This window comes from Nematolebias whitei, chromosome 16 (assembly GCF_014905685.2).
Source record: "Nematolebias whitei isolate Nwh7 chromosome 16, NemWhi1, whole genome shotgun sequence".
Lineage (NCBI taxonomy): Eukaryota > Metazoa > Chordata > Actinopteri > Cyprinodontiformes > Rivulidae > Nematolebias > Nematolebias whitei.
This window is the reverse complement of record NC_056513.1, coordinates 23867387-23887913: the sequence shown is the minus strand read 5'-3', so window position 1 is coordinate 23887913 and position 20527 is coordinate 23867387. Positions and strand designations below refer to the sequence as shown.

At 38.9% G+C, this 20527-nt stretch overlaps 1 protein-coding gene across 1 annotated transcript in view; it reads right to left on the bottom strand.

The window, feature by feature from the left end:
* Positions 1–20272, bottom strand: part of LOC119422448 (protein ELFN1-like) — a 47760-nt gene extending 27488 nt beyond the window's left edge. The window contains exon 1 of the mRNA XM_037689822.1: positions 20232–20272. Coding sequence (XP_037545750.1) covers positions 20232–20272 — 41 coding nt within the window. The remainder of the gene's footprint in view (positions 1–20231) is intronic.
* Positions 20273–20527: the final 255 nt, after the last annotated feature.

Genomic DNA, 20527 nt, shown 5'->3' with positions numbered 1-20527 from the left:
CAGTCTCTGTCCATCTGGTAGATTTGAGGTCATCTGGTTCACTACAGACACAATGGTACTTTGTCTAGCTATTTAACAGTCACTAATGGTGTGCCACAAGGCTCAGTTTTAGGACCCACTCTTTTTACAATCTATATAAATTATGTAGGTCAAAACATTCTTGACGCCTCCTTGCTTCTCTACAGAGGTGGGCGCGCAATCTGTCTGCTGACAGACAGCCTCAGAGAGAGAGGAGGGGCGGGGGAGCCCGAGTGAGCCCGGTGTTACACACCGACGCAAGAGCGGCTTGTTTATTTAAAATAATCAAGCATAACCCGAACCGAGCCTTAGTCCAGTCCCTCAGCAGGCACTGAGCAGAGCCGGGCCACTGGGAAATGTCCCAATGCTCCCCATGGCCAGTCCGCCCCTCCTTCTCTATACTGATGATACAATTATTTATTGTTGAGCTAACACGGTTGCCCATGTTTTCCAGTTTCTACAGTCTGCATTTGACATTGTTCATTCTGACTTGTTCCATCTGAAACTAGTGCTAAATGCTGACAAAACTAAGAGGATGTTGTTGTCAAACAGAAAGTCGGTGCCAATGGCTCTTCCCCTTATCTCATCCATGCAGGGTGTTCCTCTTGAGTTTGTGGATTCTTACAAATACCTGGGAATTGTATTTGATGCACATCTCTCTTTTAAGCCACATGTTAAGCCTGATAAAGAAACTGAAATTAAAACTGGGTTTCTTTTTCAGAAATAGATCTAGCTTAACTCTGAATGCCACAAAACATCTTGTAACTGCAACTTTCCTACCAGCTATCAATTATGGTGACATTATTTACACGAAGGCTCCTGCCAGCTCCTTGCAGATGTTGGATGCTGTCTACCATGGGGCACAAAGATTCATAACTGGTTGTAACTACTGTACCCATCACTGCACTATTGGTCAGTTGGTCATCATTATCTACACATAGGCTCTCGCACTGGTTCATTTTCATCTAGAAATCAGTTCTTGGTCTGTTGCCTTCTTATATCTCCTCCCACTTGTCACGTCGTTAGTGCAGTTACAGCGTGCGCTCTCAGGCCATCATTGCCTGCAGCGTCCCCCCATTGCGGACTGAACTTGGCAAAAAGGCCTTTTCTTACTCTGCTTCTGTTTCCTGGAACATCTTGCAAAAAGACTTGAAGCTGTCCATTTTGATTTCTTTAAAGGATTTTAAACATTTGATAATGTCAATAGAAAAATCTATGCAAATATTTTCTTGTTTTTAATATTTTATCTTGTTTTATATGGCACTTTCATTTCACTGTTTAATAACTATTTGATTTAATTGCTTTTTGTTGAATTATTGTTGTCTGTACTTTATATATTATCTGCCTAAAACAGGAATGAATGAACACGTGATCCAGTTTTGTCGACATGGACCAAAGATGGACAAAAGGTCAGTATTTTTGTGTTGTTCCATTCCAAATGTTTGGTGAGAGAAATCCAGCTGACACCAAAGTGGAATACAGTATCTCTGAATGGGAAAATCTTTTATCATTAATATGAACTGATTTTCTTGAGTTGGCTCTTTTCTTACGACAACTTAGCTAGTATTAATTTGTTGTTTTGATTTTAAAAATCATGTTACCTTCAGATTACAAACAATTGCAAATCTTTGAACGTTGGCTTGGGAATGTGTTTTTTTTAATAGTGAGATACATATGGTGCAAAAACAAGTGTTACACTCTGTTTCATCATTCAGCATTGCAGTCAAGACATGAGGAAAGTATTGATCAGTGATGAATTTCCTTAAAAAAAAAGTCTATATGCAGTTGACTGTAATAATTTTAAGAGTTACAAAACGTTCCAGTGTTCATCCAAACACCACCTTCATGAGTTCAAGGAGGAAGTACGTCTGGCATTTAAAATAAATACTTCCTGTCTGCATACGTTGCAACTGATTCTGTTTGGTTGAACACTAAAATATTTTGTAAGTGTTTAGAATATTTTATAGTCCAGTGATTATAAATAAATTTTTTAAGAAATCTCCTATCAACAGGGTAAATGAACCCACATGAACACATAAATGATGTAACAGTAACTGATGTGACTGTCCTGATATCTGATAAAGAAATACAACTTTAACTTCATTTTGATTTAGTAATGTTTTGTCGTTAACACAAGTTAACGAGCTTTTCTCTGTATAGCTAAATATTAGTCTGTCGTTTTAAGAAAGCAAGCCTTGATATCTTGAGATTATGAGAGTAATTCAATGATATTTAAAGTACCATAGAAAAAAAAACATTCTACAAGATAATGGGATAAATAAATCATCTTTAAAAAATGACAAGAAAATAATTTTATACATATTATACATAAATAATAATGACCAGAATTTGGATTGCTACTGGTGTAGTTAGTACTGTAGTAGTAAATATTGCAGAAATAATAATAATATATATATTTTTTGGACGACCACCTAAAAGTGGCATAGATAAGTATGTGTGTATGCAAACATAAAAAGAAAAAAAAAAACACTTGCAATCTGAGGACACATTGCAAGAAACAGAAACAGTGAAAGAGTTAACATTTACCTTTATCATTGTAAATCCTGTTTTTAAACAGGATTTCTTAATGCAATAACTGTACAGTTGTACAATAGAAACAACTTCAAGGAAAGTATATATGTAAGTATATATGCTGCCTATCTTCCTGTCGCCTCCTTTTTCCTCCATCACCATTTTTCTGTTGATGACCTCTTCCAGCTACGCTATTTTCCCACACCGGTTTTGAATAGTAATGAGAGTTCTTGGCAGAGTGTGTGATGCCCCACTACACACAGAAATGTGGAGCTGCGGGAAGCATTTCGTTGCTTGCGTTTATGTGTTTAGTTTACTGTGCATATATGTGTGTAAATGACTGTGTGTGTCACATTAATGTGCACATATCTCTGCCTCAGTCACAACCTGCTCAGGAGGAAACTCATCTCTAAGTGCTACTCATCAGTCACATGGAAGCAAATAAAAAAGGACATTGGTGTGATGGAATGGGATGCACACGCTGATAGACGCTCATCGGGGACGACAGAAGGTCCAGCATCTTGCACAGTTCTACTAAAACAAAGACTGGAGAATTAAACTGTTGGCTCTATCTGCTTTGGCCTAAAGAAAGTACCGGGCATGCAAGTTTCATCTCCCACTGCAGAAAAACTTGAGAAATCATGTGATACTTGTTTGTTTGTGTCTGTCTGTCTGTTTGTGGGTTGGTGAAATATTTCATAAACCGCTGGACAGATTTTATTGAAATTCTTAGTGAACTCTGAATGTACCTTTTACAGATCTCGCTTGTAAATGAGTCCCAGAGGCTCAATGAGACTAACTTGTATAAATAAAGATTGAATGAATGAACGTCTACAACGGATTAACTTTTGGAGTCAACTCCTTTCAAGATGGCTGCCACATCCAACTGAACGTAAACACAAAATGATTACCGGTATACTTCAGCCAATTTTACAGAAACTGAGCTACTGTGTGGTAGTAGGACTATGCTGCTAACAGAACCACACTGCAAACAGTACCATGCTTTTAATAGGATCATGCTGTTAACGGGACCATGCTGCTGTGGATGCATTTCTTTTTCACGTTTGGCCCCTTGTTTTTGTATTTTTGTTGCATGCTTTGGTATTTCTTGTTGTTTTTTAGGTGAGTCAAGACAGTTCTTCTTATCTTGAGCATTTCATTGCATTGTTGAATTTGTGTTGATCTGCAAATGACAATAAACCTAAACCTAACCTAGCTGAGAGTCATCCTCAACTCACACTCTTAACAGATCATTCAAAGTCTTTGTTTAAAACTTTGCCATGCAAGGCGACAGGCACTTCTCCAAGGAATGGTCCATCCATCCATTATCTTTACCCGCTCTTCCTTTTCGGGTTTCAGAGGTCACTGGTGCACATAGCAGTCACCTGTGTAAGAGGCGGGGGACACCCTGGACCAGTGACGTGCAGTCAGGCGAGGCAGGTGAGGCATTGACTCTCCTGTCATCATGACAAGTAAAATACTAACAATGATAAGAGAAAATACATTTGACCACTTGACTGTTCTATAAAACTGTTTTCTGTATTATTTCAACACGTCAATGGTCAAAATTGCGGAATTTACGCATTGCCTTGTCAAACAATGCGGGTGAGGCAGTGTAGTGCTCTGGTTCACCTCTGGTGATGCTGTGTCATATACAACATATGAAGTAGGTGGTTGGCGCCTGCTCATTGCTGTCTCTCTTTATATCGCCAATATACATGTTTGATTACACATGTGCTACACATGCTGATGTTCTACAGTCTGTCTAATATATTGAATGAATGTGTGAGGCATATTTCTTCTTTCTAATTGGTCATAAATGCACGGTGAAAATACTTTGTACACAGGGTGAGGTAGAAAGTACCATGTTTCACCGAAAGGGGGCAGTGCTGCCCCATAGGGACAATGAAGCAGGTGCAGTCGCTGGGCGTTCTTCTGTTACACAGAGGGGCAGGGGTGTAGCAAATGGTACACTTGTTTAAATTTGTTTAGACAAAATGGAAGATCGGTAGAGCTGCTGCCTCTCAGCGAGAAAACATAAGAAAAGAGGTATTAAAAAAAAATCTCTCACCGTGTCCTTGACAGGGCACGGTTTGAGGCATCAAAAAAATCTACAAAGCAACATAAATAGACATATTACATATGCGTGTGGAGTGGTTAGGGGGTGAGGGTCCCTGCACGGCCGCCAGGTGAGCGACGCATCCCTTGGTGCCTTTGCATCTTCTAGGTTGCTGCGCCAGGGGAGGCATTGAGTTTTAGGGAAGGTTGTAGCACAGCACAGTCCAGAGCCCCCCAGCCATAGTCCTGGTAAGAGGTGTTTGTTTATCGGCCAGCTCAGTTGAGCTCTGTCACAGGTCCACGACCTTGGGGAAGGGAGGGGGTGGGGAGGGGGACAGAATGTCATCTATCATATTTTGTAATTAAAAAAAAATATTTTCAAGGGTTAATAACGTTGCAGATGTAATTCTGCTTTAATAGCGAAACAATCTCACAAAAAAGAAAAACTCAAGAAAACATCTTGAAGTGATGCTGGATTCATCTCTAACATTTTTGGAGGTGTTTGTTTCCAACTTGGCGTATCAAAGATGATTATATTTCCTCTAAAGAGTCATCATGAGTATGTCTGAATTTGTTTTCCTTTTTGTTTACTAAAAATATCTAAAACTTCTGGTTGTATTAGCGTTGCTTTGCTTTTTACTGCACATTGTCATATGAAACCTCTTTCATGTTATATGTTGATGCATTTAGGTCTATTTAGGATTGCTGCTAAATTATGAATACATTTACATAACAGAAATATGGATGTTTGAAGTGAACAGTTTTTTTTTTTTCTTTGTAGCTTTCGAGCTCTGACAGAAATCTTCATGAGTTTGTCTTGTAAGTTTGTGCTGAACGGGTTGAAAATGTAAAAGCCCATTTTCTGTGCTGCAGTATGAAACTGTCACTGTAGCTGCACAAGATGAATTAATGTGACTTGTCATTGCTTTGAATGAGTTGGAGTTTAGGAGCTTTTTTTAAACGTCCGTCTGTACCCAAAGTAATCTCCTCTCATTTTTCGTCATTTTGTTCTAAAAAAAATAATCATGTAAAGTTGCATTAGTAAAAAGCCTTTTTTCCAGGTTTTGGTTCACAAAAAGAACAACCTGTTAAAAGATTTATGTATTATTACAGAAGGTTTTATAAGCTTTTTTTTTAAAAAGAGATCTTAGTGATTCCCATGGGAGACTGACATGTCAAACTGTGTGAAAAATTAATCATTTCTGTGAGTCTCAGGGCGCACTTTAAACCATCTTACGCTGTTCTGGGAAGCTCAAAAGCCCCTTGGTGTATTTGTACTCACACACGTACACAGAGAAGGACGCTCTTTACAAAGCACACGACACACGAAATTTGTGCAATCAATGAAAGTGAGTCATGTGGATTAGATTGGTTTACAGGGCAAGACTAAGTGAAGAGGAAAAGAGGATTGAAGTAGGGTCAGATTAAAAAAACTGTTACAAACGCAGTACCTTTGCCTTTTTGACTCAAACACATCCATGAGAATGTAATCTGTTTTGACTCTCAATCGCACCCATCTCCTCCCGTCCGTTAAGAGTGATTGACTCCCGCAGAAATAAGGGCATCAGACAGCATCGCAAATCCCCAAAAGAAAATAGGACTCCATGTGCTTCAATCCACTTTCCTTTTTTTTTTCCAGGATGCTGGGGGTGCTGTTTAATAAGTAGGGAATGAGAGGAGGTTGTGTGTGATGAAGAGGGGGTAGGAGAGTTTGAGGGCTGAGCTGACGGTCTTACTCGCTGTGATGGACGTTTCTATAAGAGATATGGAAACAGAGAGTGTGATCGACATTTCTATTATAAAAATATTCCACTGTCTGCTCTCCAGGCTGTGCTGTAAAGGGTGTCAGATGGGACATAACGGGGCAAAGAAAAAAAAAGCTATTCTTCAAGCTCTTTTACTTTTCTCATCTTGGAATAATGTGTTTTTCTTATCTGTCTATCTTTTTTTTTTTCCCCCTCCATGGAGGAGTCCCTGGTTGTCTGTATTTGCTTTTCCTTGTCTTGGTGTGGGGGTTATGCCAGACCAATAGGCAGTACTGAGATAAATCTCTTCAATCAACCCTGCGGTGCAGCACTTGTCACTCTCGGCAGGGAGAAGTGGACATATGAGATGCCATGGATAAACCTTGGTGCTGAGGCTTCGTATGGTTATGTAATGTGTTTAGTATTCAGGGAGGTGGACAGAAAAAGATAAGGACAGAGAAAAGATGGAGCGTAGAGATAGAAAAAGAGCAAGATCCTAAGAATGGTCAGAAAAAAAAAACTCAAAAGGAAGAAACCAGACTATAGAAATATACCATCTATCATCAACTGCTGGTCCATGAGCCGTATCCAGTCCATGAGCTCCTTCCTTTAAAATAATTTATTTTAATGAGAACACAAGTGACAGAAATTCTGTTCATTGCTTCATCATTTCATTAATGCTGTTTTTATTTCAAAAGACAAAGGATTACATAATTAAAGAAAGGTGACGAGTTGTAATACTCTAAAAGCCCAATACATCGCTGTGGTAAAGAAAGGTTTTAATTCTCTTTTTGAGGTGATGGAGTCATAGTGCAGCCTGCTTTCCCAACAAAACACAAACACAAGGATTCATGAGATTTCCCATCAATTTTATTTATAAAGCACATTTAAATGCAACTACAGTTAAAATGTTACCTCTCATGATGTGTCAAAGCCCATGGGTAAAACTGTGTTTTAAGATGAGATTTCAAATCACCAAGAGTTCTGTTTGATGTGAAGGGGCAGCTGGTTCCACAGTTTAGGAACTACAGCTGGAAAGTTTCACAATCAGATCTCCTGCAGCTGGTCGTCTTAGCTCTCAGTTGTTACATGGTTTATGATATTAAAAGAAAAGCGATGCATCAGAAACACACCTGTTCTAATGAGTTGCTTTGGTGCTTCTTATAAAGATGTTAAAACATTTATCAGTGTTCGCTGATTTTAGTAATTTTACTTTTTGATACACTTTTTTATATCCTATTGTTGCCAACCTGTACATGGAGGAGGTAGAAAAGAGAACCTTGACGTCCTTTTCAGGGACACCACCAAGTCATTGGTTCAGGTATGTTGAAGACACCTGGGTTAAAATTAAACCTCAGGAAGTCCAACATTTTACTGCCCACATCAACTCTGTGGATAAATACATCAAGTTCACATGAAAAGATGTAAAAATGGCAGGTTGGCTTTCTTACACTGTGAGGTCTCAGTCTCTGACAGAGGACATTTTTAACCGAGGTGTACCGCAAACCCACCCACACAGACCAGTATTTGCAGTTTGACTCCCATCACCCTTTGGAGCACAAGTTAGGAGTCATCAGGACTCTGTACCACAGAGCAGACAGCGTCCCCACTAGCTCAGGAGCCAGGCAGAAGGAGAAATCCCACACAAGACAGGCTCTAGAGCAATGTGGATATCCTAACTGGGCCTTCCTGAAAGCAGAGAAGAAACCCAAACAGGACTCCAGTCAGCCATCAGGTGAAAAGGAGGAACCCAGACCAGTGGTCATTCCGTATGTTGAGGGAGTATCAGAGAAAATGAGACATTTATTTTCCAAACATAACATCCCAGTGGCTTTTAAACCCCAAAATACATTACGGCAAAGACTGGTTCATCCCAAAGATCCAGTCCCCCGGCACAAACAGAGTAATGTTGTGTATGCTGTTCAGTGTCAGGAGGGCTGTGATCAGTCTTACATCGGGGAAACGAAACAGCCACTGGCCAAAAGGATGGCCCAGCACAGAAGATCAACATCATCAGGCCAAGATTCTGCGGTCTACACTCATCTCCAGGCCAGAGGTCACTCTTTCAGGGATGAAGATGTTCACATCCTGGACAGAGAGGAACGATGGTTTGAGAGAGGAGTAAAGGAGGCCATCTTTGTGAAATGAAATTGTCCATCATTAAACAGGGGTGGAGGCCTATGTGTTCAACTGTCCCCCTCTTACAATGCTGTGATTGCTAGTATCACTCAGCCCTCTGTGAGTAGTAAACGCCATCAGTGTGGTAATGATCCATTGTTAGGCTGATGGTCCTTCTTGAGCATGTGATCAGCTGGTTTTGGTTGTCAGCAGCAAACTGGTTGATCCACTCTGAGAAGGTGCTATTTAAGAGACTGAGCTGAACACAGCTCCTCAGACTGAGGAAGTCTTTCGGATGAAAGACGAAACATTTCTACACATTTTTTTGTTTTTGGCTTTGTTTTGTTTTTTTGAATGTCCAGAGGACCAGATTTAACTTTTTTAGATTTTTCTACCTGGATTATTGAGCATGCATCAGGATAGTTTTTTTTGTAATCTTCTTCCATTTTTATAATTAATCATTTTGGTCAGGAATTGTATTAATATGGGGCGGCTGTGGATGAGTGGTTAGAGCAGTCGTCCTCCAATGCAAGAGTTGGGGGTTCGATTCCACCAGCAGTCACATGCCAAAGTGTCCCTGGGCAAGACAATGAAACCCTCATTTCCTCTGATGTGTGTCCCATCGGTGTATGGATGTGATAAAGACTGATTAGTCTTTGTATAGATCTACTAGAGTGCTGTATGAATGGGTAAATGAGGACACAGATTGTAGTGTAAAGAACTTTGAGTATCTTAATAAGATAGAAAGGTGCTATACAAGTACAGTCCATTTACCATTTAATTCATTCGTTTGGTCTTGGTGGATCATTTGGTAGAGCTGCTGCCTCTCAGCAAGAAGGTCACCAGATCAAAGGTGGGGGCTGGTGGCCTTTCTGGGTGGAGTTTCATGTTCTCTCCGTGCATGTGTGGGTGATCTTCAGGAACTCTGGTTTCCTCCCACAGATGAAAAACATGCATCTAAATTGTCCCTAGGTGTGGGAGAGAGTGTGAGTGGTTGTTTGTCTTTATGAGTATCACATTTATGAGGTTAAACCCAGAGAGAACAAGACGCAAACTCGTATTAATAATTAGTGATTTATTTACAGGGCTGATATATTGACGATATAAACCACAAGGGAACCTGGGAAACCAGAGGAAGGAGGGATAGAGTGAGTCCAGGATAAAGGAGGAATAGTCGGTTAATCTCAGGTTGTTTAGTTCTTACTCTGAGGAGGAAATCTTGACGCGTTTTTGAGAGTAGGTGGTTCCAGGTAGAGGTAAGTTGCAGGGCGGCTGAGCAGCTGAAGGTAAGTATGGTTGTTTTGTAGGCATGAGGAAGTAGATGAGGGATCCAGGGCTGGAGACTCAGGAGGCAGGCACAGTTGCTATGTATTGCTTCAGCAGGGAAGGGAGCTCTTCTGCAGCTCTTTCTACTCCTGGAGCTTGTTAAGGATTTGAACCACAGCTGATGCTCATTGGTGCCACCCAGCAACCAGAGAAAAAAGCTGAAATCCTACAGCAGGGGTGTCAAACTCACTTACAAAATGGAGCTAAAATTAAAACCTTTTTTCAAACTAAGGGCCAATTTCAGAACCTACATTAACTCAAATCAGATACCCAACATCTTTTCTTGGTCACAGGTTCCTCAACAAGAGTTTGCTGGGTCTCATTTGACGTTCTCTGTTGTGCTTTTGACATCATAATCAAAGATTACTGAAAAAAATCAAGATATAGAAGTATTTTACATTTCATATATCATCTTGAGGGCCATATAAGATGTCAACGAGGGCCACATTTGGCCCCTGGGCCTTGAGTTTGACACATAAGCCCTACAGTGTGTCCCTGTGATGTACTTGTGACCTGTGCAGGGTATCCCCCACCTCTTGCACAGGGACTGCTGTATATGGACACCAGTGACCCCATGACCCAAAAAGGAAGAAGCAAGTAAAGGATGGATGAACAGATGGGTGGATGGATGGTATTTTTAGTTTGTCTTGCTCTGTGCTTCTCCTTGTCAGTTTGGCTCCATGTCAGTCATCATGTTGTCTCTGTATTTACTGTCTCTGATGTTCAGTTACTGTCTGGTCCTCATATTTTCATTTTTCTCTACGTTTGGGTCCTGCCTCTTCTGTACTTGCATTTGAGTCCTTCAGTCACCCTCACCCTCCAGATTATGACCCTAAGTTTGACCTTTATTCACTATCTTTTAATTAGTAGTAATAGTGAAATGATTTGCAGGATTCTTTTTAATACAAACTCCCAGCAGGGCTGAAAATGTTGATGTGCATGCAATTTCACAGCTGCGGAGGTTTGTGAAAGTGAATCAGACTCACAGGTAGTTAAAATGGTGTGCGCATTTCTGCCTGTGTGTGTACACACACTGTTAGGTTATGAAATGAGCTTGAGCTTTATGCATCTGGCTCCTGGTGACCTCAAAGGTTTTTCAAGTAAGAACAGAGGCATTATTCTCAACTTTGTTGCAGATGTTTGGTCAGGTTCATTCTTTTAACACATTCTCAACTTTGTTGCAGATGTTTGGTCAGGTTCGTTCTTTTAACACAAGAAAAAAGTCAGGTCTACAACACTTGTGTCTGAATCTGCACATCCAGGAACAGACCATGAGCCAGCTTTTTCACCCAACATTACAAATCTCATTGATGCTATTGTGGCTAAACAGCCTCAGCTTACTCCAACCATAATCCGTATTCAGTCATTTTATCATTTTGTAATGGATTATGTTTTCATGAAAAGTATTTTTTCAGAAGCATTTGCACATATGCTGGTGGAACACACACCCTGTAGTTAAAATCCCACGCCAGGCATCAGACAGATGACGGAGCTGTGGTGTGAAATGTATGTAAGAAAATTAACACCATCACTTGATTTAACACTTCCCCAAAAGCTGCTATGCATTCACACAGACTTCTACACAGGAAAAACAAACACGTACACAGGTGTGATAACTGTGTCTGCGTGCGTGTGTGCGTGTGCATGTGTCTGTGTGTGTGCATACATTGTATCTAAGCAGGCAGTAGGCCAAAGCAGGTTTTAGCACACCTAATGGGATTTCACACTCTGAAGTACACACACGTACACTCTCTCGGACACACACTAATGTTGAAGATAAACATGTCTGAAAGCAATGTGTGATCCCGGACAAACAAACACACACACACACACACACACACACATGCTCTATGATATAAAAGGATTTGTCAGGCTCCCACATTGTACACATGCAAAACTAATGGACTCCGATTTCCACCCAGAAACGTGACCCATTTCCAAAAGACGTCGCTTCGCACACCTGCCAGAACAGAAACCAAGCACAACAACCTGATAGTACGTGCGTGTCGGGCATCAATGAAACATTTGTTCTGCAATAGTCATTGGCCAGTGGTCACCTGATTTGCCTGAAGGTAGTGTTAAAGGGTGCTATACTGAAATCCATGTTTCAGGATTGACTACCTGCTTTAAGTTTGAAAATAATATTTTTAAACAGAACTGTGTGTCATAAAAAGCCAACGAGTGGGTCGTGAGGTATTTTGCTAACAGACAAACAAAAATGCACAAGCACACATGCACTGGCAATTACACTACTGTCTGCCTTTTGCAGCATCAAGAGTTTAAGATGAATTGTACTGATAAATGAGTTAGGTTTAGTCCACGCTCTATTCTAGTCATCACTGATCATGAAACATGTTGTTTTGTCAACTGCTTTAAAGTCATGAAGTAAAAAAATGGCTTTAATCTCTTAAATCAGTGATCCAGTGATCGATCCATCGCTCCATCCAGCTCAAGTTTCCAGCTTTTTTACATGAATAATGGTGGTCAGCTCTCATTTAAAAATATTTTTTTATATTATTCTATATAGTTTAGTTCCACAATATTGCTCTGAAATTGTTATTAAACTGTACATAAACTCTCACTGACTGGACTGATGTCCTGGAATTAGTCAATGGTAATGACAAACTATGGCCAAAGAAGTAGTTCTAATAATTTGAAGTGAGCTTCTGTGGAAAGGTTTTAAACAATAAATATCTTACCTGTTGTAGATAGCATTTTTTAAATACCTCAAAGTGTAGAATTAGAGTTCTCGTCTGACCAAATTGATGAGCTAGAGTCTAGTTTAAGCAAGGCCAATGCCCAAGTGGATTGCTGCCGTCTTTAAACAACTCCAATCTCAAAAGTTTTTTAGCGATTCATTCAAATTAGTGCAAAATCATTTGTACTCACAAGATAAACAACAATATCCAATATTCTACATTGGATATTTTTTTAAATACTTTGAAAGGGTCATGAGTTTCCCAAACATAAACCTCCACTCAGTCTATGTTGTGAAAACCTTCAGTAAAAAACTGGAACGTCTACACTGATGGAGTGAGTGAGGGAAAAAAATGAGATTTAATGGAAAGCAGAGCTTATGCTAGGTGGACCGTGTTATGGGTCTGTCGAAAAACTTTTGCAAAGTTTGGTTGCAGAACTTCACCAAACAAATTACCAAGACTACGAACCATAACTCAGAGGAAAGCATCATTTCCTTCTCTCTTTCTCTTTCTATCCGTCTTTCTCTGAGACTCACACACAAACAGGCCATGACACTCACACACGGCTGGAAGCAGCTGAAAAAACATCACTCAGACACCTCAAGCTGTTCATTTCCTTCCTGTCCTAGTACATGCAGCCAACTGTAAAATATCAATGCTCTGCACATCTCTCTGTAGAGCAAATTCAAATATGTGCATCAACGTTCATCATGTTCTTCTGCAGGTTTTCACATGTCTTGTGAGTTTGCCATAAGTATGTATGTATTTGTCAAGAACATATGTATTTGTATGTAAGGCTGTGCAGTTTGGTTTTGTTCACTCTGCTTTTGTTATATGTGTTTGTGTAGTATCAAAGACAACTCAGGAAGTGCAGCGTAAAAAAAACAAGAATGAATGCTTCAGTGCCAGCCTGACGTTACATTTTTGTTAAATGTCAAAAATTTACAAATTATAAATAGAATTTGAAAACAATCTCCATTCACAACAAACAAACAAATAAAAAATAAAATAAAAAGATTATATTTTGGAGTAAAAATTTCTGGTCAGGATGAAACTTTAGGAATATTAAGTGTGTTTGTGCTTCGGTACAAGAAGGCAACAATAAGTGGCCAGCCTGTCGAGATCTGTGATTTTGTTGATTTTTTTTTCTTTTGGTCTTTTAGGTTTTACATTAGGATCATTTGTCATTTGTGATTCTTATGTTTATTCACTGGGGCAGCACAGTGGTGCAGTTGGTAGAGCTGCTGCCTCTCAGCGAGCATGTTGTCCCGTGTCAAATCCAGGTCCGGGGACCTTTCTGTATGGAGTTTGCATGCTTGTTACGTGCATGCTTGAGTTTTCTCCAGGTACTCCAGTTTCCTCCTAAAGACCAAAAACATGCATGGTAGGCTAATTGGTACCTAATTTGTCCCTAGGTGTGAGTGAGAGAGTGAATGGTTGTTTGTCTTGTTTGTTTCTATGTTGCCCTGTGATAAACTTGCGACCTATCCAGGGTGTACCCTGCCCCTCGCACAGTGATAGCTGGACATGGGCACCAGCGACTCCCATGGCCCAAAAAGTAAACAGTGGGTAAAGATAATGGATGAATGATGGATGTTTATTTACATACGTTTCTGTAGTATTTTTTTTACTATATTTTGGCACCTAACGTGGGGCTCGAACTCACAACCCTGCGGTTGAGTTTCATCCTCTACCGACTGAGCTAACTATTGTTTCAGTTCACTGTGTTCTTCTGTGTCACCTGTTCATCTAGCCTGTCACGCCCACCTTTACCTGCTCCGTGGTCACAGATGTATCCATTCTCTTGTTAGTCTCAGACTTTATATTCAGTTTGAAACCATCTCCACCCCTGTAGTGCTTCATTAGTTTCAATGCCATGAGCTGGTTTGCTCTCTGTATCTTTTCTACGTTTTCCTGGTGACTTGTCTTCATTTGTGTTATGGTCCATCATCAGCCTTTTGCATTCTTTTAATATAATTAAGTTTATTTTATAGTTTTTTTTTAGCTCCTCAAATCTGTCTAATTTTGGGTCTTATCATCCTACAACCATGAAAAAAATGAAGATCTGTGGGACAATATCAGCCCTTATAATTTTATCCAGTCCATGGGATAATGTTTTAAATATTTTATAATTGGCTTGCCAGATTGAAGCTCTTTTGCTTTTTATCTTACTGAAAACTAATCAGTATCAATGCAATTTAGGCAACTTTGGTTAAAAAGGGAAGTTTTAATTTTTTTGTTTCTCTGTTTGATTTACACATGAAAAATATAACTATGAATGTCCAAATGGGACAGACAAACTCTTACAGATGAACTTGCAGTCAAGAAAAGATATCAAATGTTTGACCTCACCTAAAAAGTATTAGAGCAACACAGACGGCCTAAATTTAGATTTTATTTAATTTTTGTACTCTCTTGTTGTATCTTTAAAGCAGATGAAAGGTTTTAGCTAATTTGATGGACAGAAAAAAATATATGATCAAGAAATATCACTGATAAGACAAATCATAAAAATTGTTTGGTAATCAGCAATTATTTTGTTCCACTATGTATATAATGAGTCTCGGGGTGAAAGTAAGATATTTTTCTGTATGAAAAACATTACACAACATTTATATTTGCTTTTCAAAATTAAAAAAAAAACTGACGGTTTTGTCTGTTAACTAGATCCAAATTTCTTTTTTATTTTTATTTTGAGCCCCTGTGTAACTAAGTGTAACACCTCTTATGTGCCTTAAACTGTTCATGTTGCAGAGTTTTCATATAAAATGTTTTAACCCAGTTAAAAATAAACATCTTCTCCTCTGAATCTTTTTGAACATCATCACATTTATCTCTTTTGATGTCTCTGAACCGCAGGGTAGGAACCATGGATCTTCAATTCAAAAATGAGCACTTCCGTTTCTCATTTTAAACTAAACTGTTTGCAGCTGAGCTTTGAAATCTCACGTCTCACTTGCACAAATATATTGCAGTTTTAGTTTGAAGCCAGTAGCACAACAGAGATAAATATTCCAGGTTTAAAGTTAATCCCAAAACAACACGTCTCGACTTGAAACGGATCCGGTCTCATTTGTCTTAAGTTCTTCTCTAATGCTGCTCTTCTCTGTCATTTAGTCTGATAAAATGTTTGCGGTTTTAAACTAAATCCTGCTCAGGGCTGCTTTGACACTGTGATCAAACATCTCTAAATTCTAAGATCAAGTAAATTCCTGCAGCACCCCTCATCGGCTGCGTTGACGGGTTTAAATTTAGTTTTGTCTGAAGTGGCTCATCTTTCCTGAAAATCTAATAGTGTGTAGTGTGAAAACACTGAAGAAAGACACCATTACAGTAGCTGCAGGGCCTGTACCGTCTCAGTGACACAATAGGACAATAGATCACATGTTCTCTCTATCACACACACACACACGGACAATCGTTAGGTTGGGTTTGAAGCATTAGTATGTCTTTGTGGCTGCTGTGTGTCAGCAGAAAGTGCACAAACAGTAAATATATAGTACACAAAGACCTTCAAGAGCTTAATTTAATCTGGACCTGTCTCAGAGTGAGACTGAGTGCCCACTTGAGGAATGAATGAGTGGTTGGATTGATTCGATAAGCTGCAAAACCTGAAACAAACATGATATATTTCTGTAATTTTACCTAAGTGTTATTCATTAAAGAAGCTGTTTTTATTTAGACTCATCAGAAAACTCAAGTCAGACACAAGGTTAAAACCACTGACGCGTAAAAAAAAACCCCACACTCATCTGATGTTCGCGGTTTAGAACAGGGAGTAAAGACGATCCAGAGAGGAACATCTAGTGAACTGGAGTCAAGGCTCATTAATGCCTGCAGGGAGCAAAGGGTAGTACAGGTGCAGGGTAGTCTATCTTAAAGTAGAAGACAAGAAAAAGCTGGAAATTCTAACTCTGGCTGTGATAAATAGTGGTACACACAGTACATTGCAGGCTACAGCATATGGAGCAGACTGGCTGCCGGCCAGTCGGAGCGATCATGGTGACCCTTGTTCCCAACCAGACGTGCCGACAGTCAGCATGTGAGCATTGGAGCTTAACTATAGAGCCATGGAAAGAAGGTCTGATCTGTGGCCCGGTTACATTTTTATTACAAGTCAGTAAATGATCGGGTTCATGTGGCACTTGAAGGGGCTGCTGGGAAATTTTAGGCCATCGACCAGAGGCAGTTTGTTTCTCTAGGCTAGAGACTTCCTAACACTTTGCACAAAAGGCAACTATCATCAGCTGGTGGTGCATGGGTCATGTTTAGCCCATAAGCTCATTTCATTTGGCCTGTGAGATAGTAAAACGTTAATAACATAAAAACCTTGTGATTCATGAGATAAAGCATATACAGTAGTCCCTTGTTTATCATTGCGTTCCACACACCACCGCGATAGGTGAAAACCGCGAAGTATGAACGCAATATTTATTTTGGTATTTATAAATATTTTAAGGCTTTATAAACCCTTCCCACACTCTGGCAATGCTCTAAATGCTTAAACGTGCATAATTTTAACAACATACGTATATGTACTGTACAGTACTGCAAAACTATTCCGAACTATTTTTTTCATTAACTTTTTATCCCATACCCTCCCAATCACGTGAGTAACATTAAAGTTGACAATCATTGAAAAACTACGAAATAGCGAGTCCACAAAAGTCGGACTGCAAAGTAGCGAGGGACTACTGTAACATAGAATTTCATGAAATGGAGACTTGTATTTGACATATAATTAATAAATAAAAATACAGTGCAAAAAAAATAAAGAATGCAACAATAAAAACTTGAAAAAATATTGTTGAAACAATCATAAAAAACATTTATTTTTTAATTTTGCCCACCACCTATTCATTTTATGTTGAGAAATGATGGGGTTATAGCCATTTTGGGTAAATCTTAAAGTGCTTTTGACATTCTTATCCTACAAATACAAAAAGTGAAAGAGAAAATCTTAACATTAAAGAAATTTAGCATAACAAAATGATTTTTACCCATTTTGTCACACAACTGGCATATTTTCTTTTGAACTTGGCACAGTCAAAGTGAAACAGGAAGTGCCATTAAAGGGGAACTCCTTGGTCTTTGTTCATTGAAACAATATTATTTGACCTCTCTCTTCTTTGTGTCTGTGATAGTCTCAGAATAATCTAAAGAAACATCAGATTATTCTCTACGGTCTGTGTTGTTAAAACATTGTTAGCCATTGTTGTACTGCTCTGTTTACATGCAGGCTTTCCCCTTTGTCATCACTTCCTGTTACTGCACATGCTAATATCTCAGAAACTGTTCATCTTAGCAAAGTGAATTTTCTTTTATAATATGTTATTAATGTTATTTTTCAAAAAATGCAATAATATATATTACAATAATTTGATGTCACTGGCACTTTAACATTTGTGCATGATATTAAGTAATATTGCATAACCTTAGACAATCTATTAGCGTTGAGTGTATTTAGGAAGACTCTCAGCTACTATCCCACCTAATTGTCATTCATTCAACCTTTATTTATACAGGTTAATCCCACTGAGTCTCAGGGACTCATTTACTGTACAAGAGAGACCTGTTGTTTTAAACAAAGAGTGATGACAACAGTGGACAACAAAGACAACAATAGACAATCATCAAAAATACATATCAATTGAGAATAGCAAGTGAAAATAAAATGGTATGATGTAATAAAAAACAGATAGGTTGTAAGGCGATGTAGAAAACTAAAAACAAGAACATGTTTGCATTGGTTTTTCCTGCATTCCTTATTTATTTATTTAATTTGGACTCAATATCTGTAAAACTGTCTGAGTTAGAGCCATTCTTGTGTTTAATATGATTGATTAGCTGTGACAACCATCTTGAATCAGGTTTTTTCATTCATTCAACCTTTATTTAAACAGATAAATCCCATTGAGCCTCGAAGACTCATTTACAAGTGAGACCTGTTTGGACAAACAAAAACAGTGGTTAGAAAAGCAAAGAAAACAGGTTGATTCCAAAACTTAATTAGATGAATCTGTACATCTAATGTTTACTTTATAGGAGATTCATTAAAATCCATCCAGTGGTTCATGAGAGATTTTTGTACACAGACAAACAAAAAAAGCACATCTGGTTTCCTTCAAATCAGGAAACCTTAAGTTGACACACCACCACGCTGTTAGGGAGATGGCAACAAAGCTGAAAACAAAGATCTGCGCCAGAGTTATCTGGCAACGCTGCACAATCATGAACTGGTATAGGCAGCTTAAAGAGGGATTTGTCTTTGCACCCATATTGCAAAACTGGTGAAAAGGGCTTCTGTAATTATGTCTCCTTATTAACACACGAGTGATAATTACTGCATTAACATGTAAATCTGCATTTGATATTCTTGCCTAAAACCTACAGGAATATGTTTTATATTACAAGAAAATATCACTTCAAAGTATCGCTATGTTAAACGAAACCAATCACAAATATAGCAAATCCTTTTATCCATTAAATTCCAGTTTTAGACTTAATGTAGTAGAATACAAATTTACTGAAATAAAGACACACAAACCTTTTTAAAAGTTCAATCAGGCACAAACCCCAGAGGGTATAATGATATTTCTTATTTCATGTCTTCTGTGTTAATGTGTCAGTGTCCCCCCCCCAGCACATGTGAGAGGTGTGCGCCCACTTTAGAAACGTGTGTCTGGATAATGGCGAGACCAGTGATTGATGGAAAGGTTAATCATTTTAGACAGATGGTATGTGCTGCTAAATCAGAGTTAGGTGAGGTGTGTGTGTGTGTGTGTGTGTGTGTGTGTGCACATCGAGGCATGCGTGTCTGGTTAAGCTGTAATGAATGAGTGTTTGCCCCTTGAATATGCTAGTCTGGTTAGACAGGCATCAGAGGAAGCATCAGACTCGTTCTTTTAGGTATAAAAACACAGAGACTGTGGATTCAGTTTTGAATTGTCAGTGTGTGAGTGTGTGTGTGTGTGTGTGTGTGTGTGTGTGTGTTTGGAAAACTTGCTCTGTGACCTGAAGCTCAAATCAAGCTGAGGTCAACACCCCATCGTTCCAGACTTTTATTGGACTCCATACAAATCTGTTGTGAGCATGCCAAGGTCACTTTATTGAAACTGTGATTCCAGGGGTGGGATGGGAATGACCCCACATGGAGAGGGTGTGTGTGAGTGTGTGAGTGTGCCACTTCTGATGACACTCTGTAAACCTTTTGTCTAAACCTTATAAAATCTGTTGACCCAAGGACATATCTTCACCGAATTAGGCCATTAAAAAGACATGGTTTACGCCTGCACACAAACGTGAACACACACATTTTGTGTAACATTGTACTGTATTACAGCTGAAACTAACCTATGCATTCATGCATTACATACATTAAACATGACTTTGTGAAAACAAAATGGCCTCACTCCAGCAAATTCAGCAAGAAAAGTGGCAAACTGCAGCGAAAATATTGTGATAAATGTGTTGCATCTCATGAAAACACAAGAAGCACAATAGGGAAATAGTGAATGAGATTAAACCAAAAGATTTCCATCATGACATGAAACGTATATGGTGGATACGTAACTAGGGCTTTGTTTTATTTAATGTCGAAACGTTAAGCATCAAAGGGTCTTGTGCGATGAGAATCATCTGTTATTTGTTTGTAGGTCAATTGCCTCCTCCGGCTGCATAAACCAGAGGGCTGCACTACAAAGCAGGATTAATGGCTCAGCCAGGTGTGTTGTACCTAAAATCAGTCTTCAGCGTCACAAATGGTGACTCAGCCATGGCAACTTATACTGAACCCATCTGGAACAGTTTAAATACACATTTTAGTCATGTCCGCAGTTTAGGATTCAAATGCTGGTTAAAAAGCAGCTTTAACTGTTCACTGCTATGGGGTGCCATTTGTAAATTTACAGTCAAAAATTAACATAAATATTTTTGGTTTATTTCGTCTTTCATAAGAAAAGAAAACAGTTTTTTTTTTCAAAGTCATATTTTCACAATGTCATTCATACATTTATAAATGTCATAGTTCTA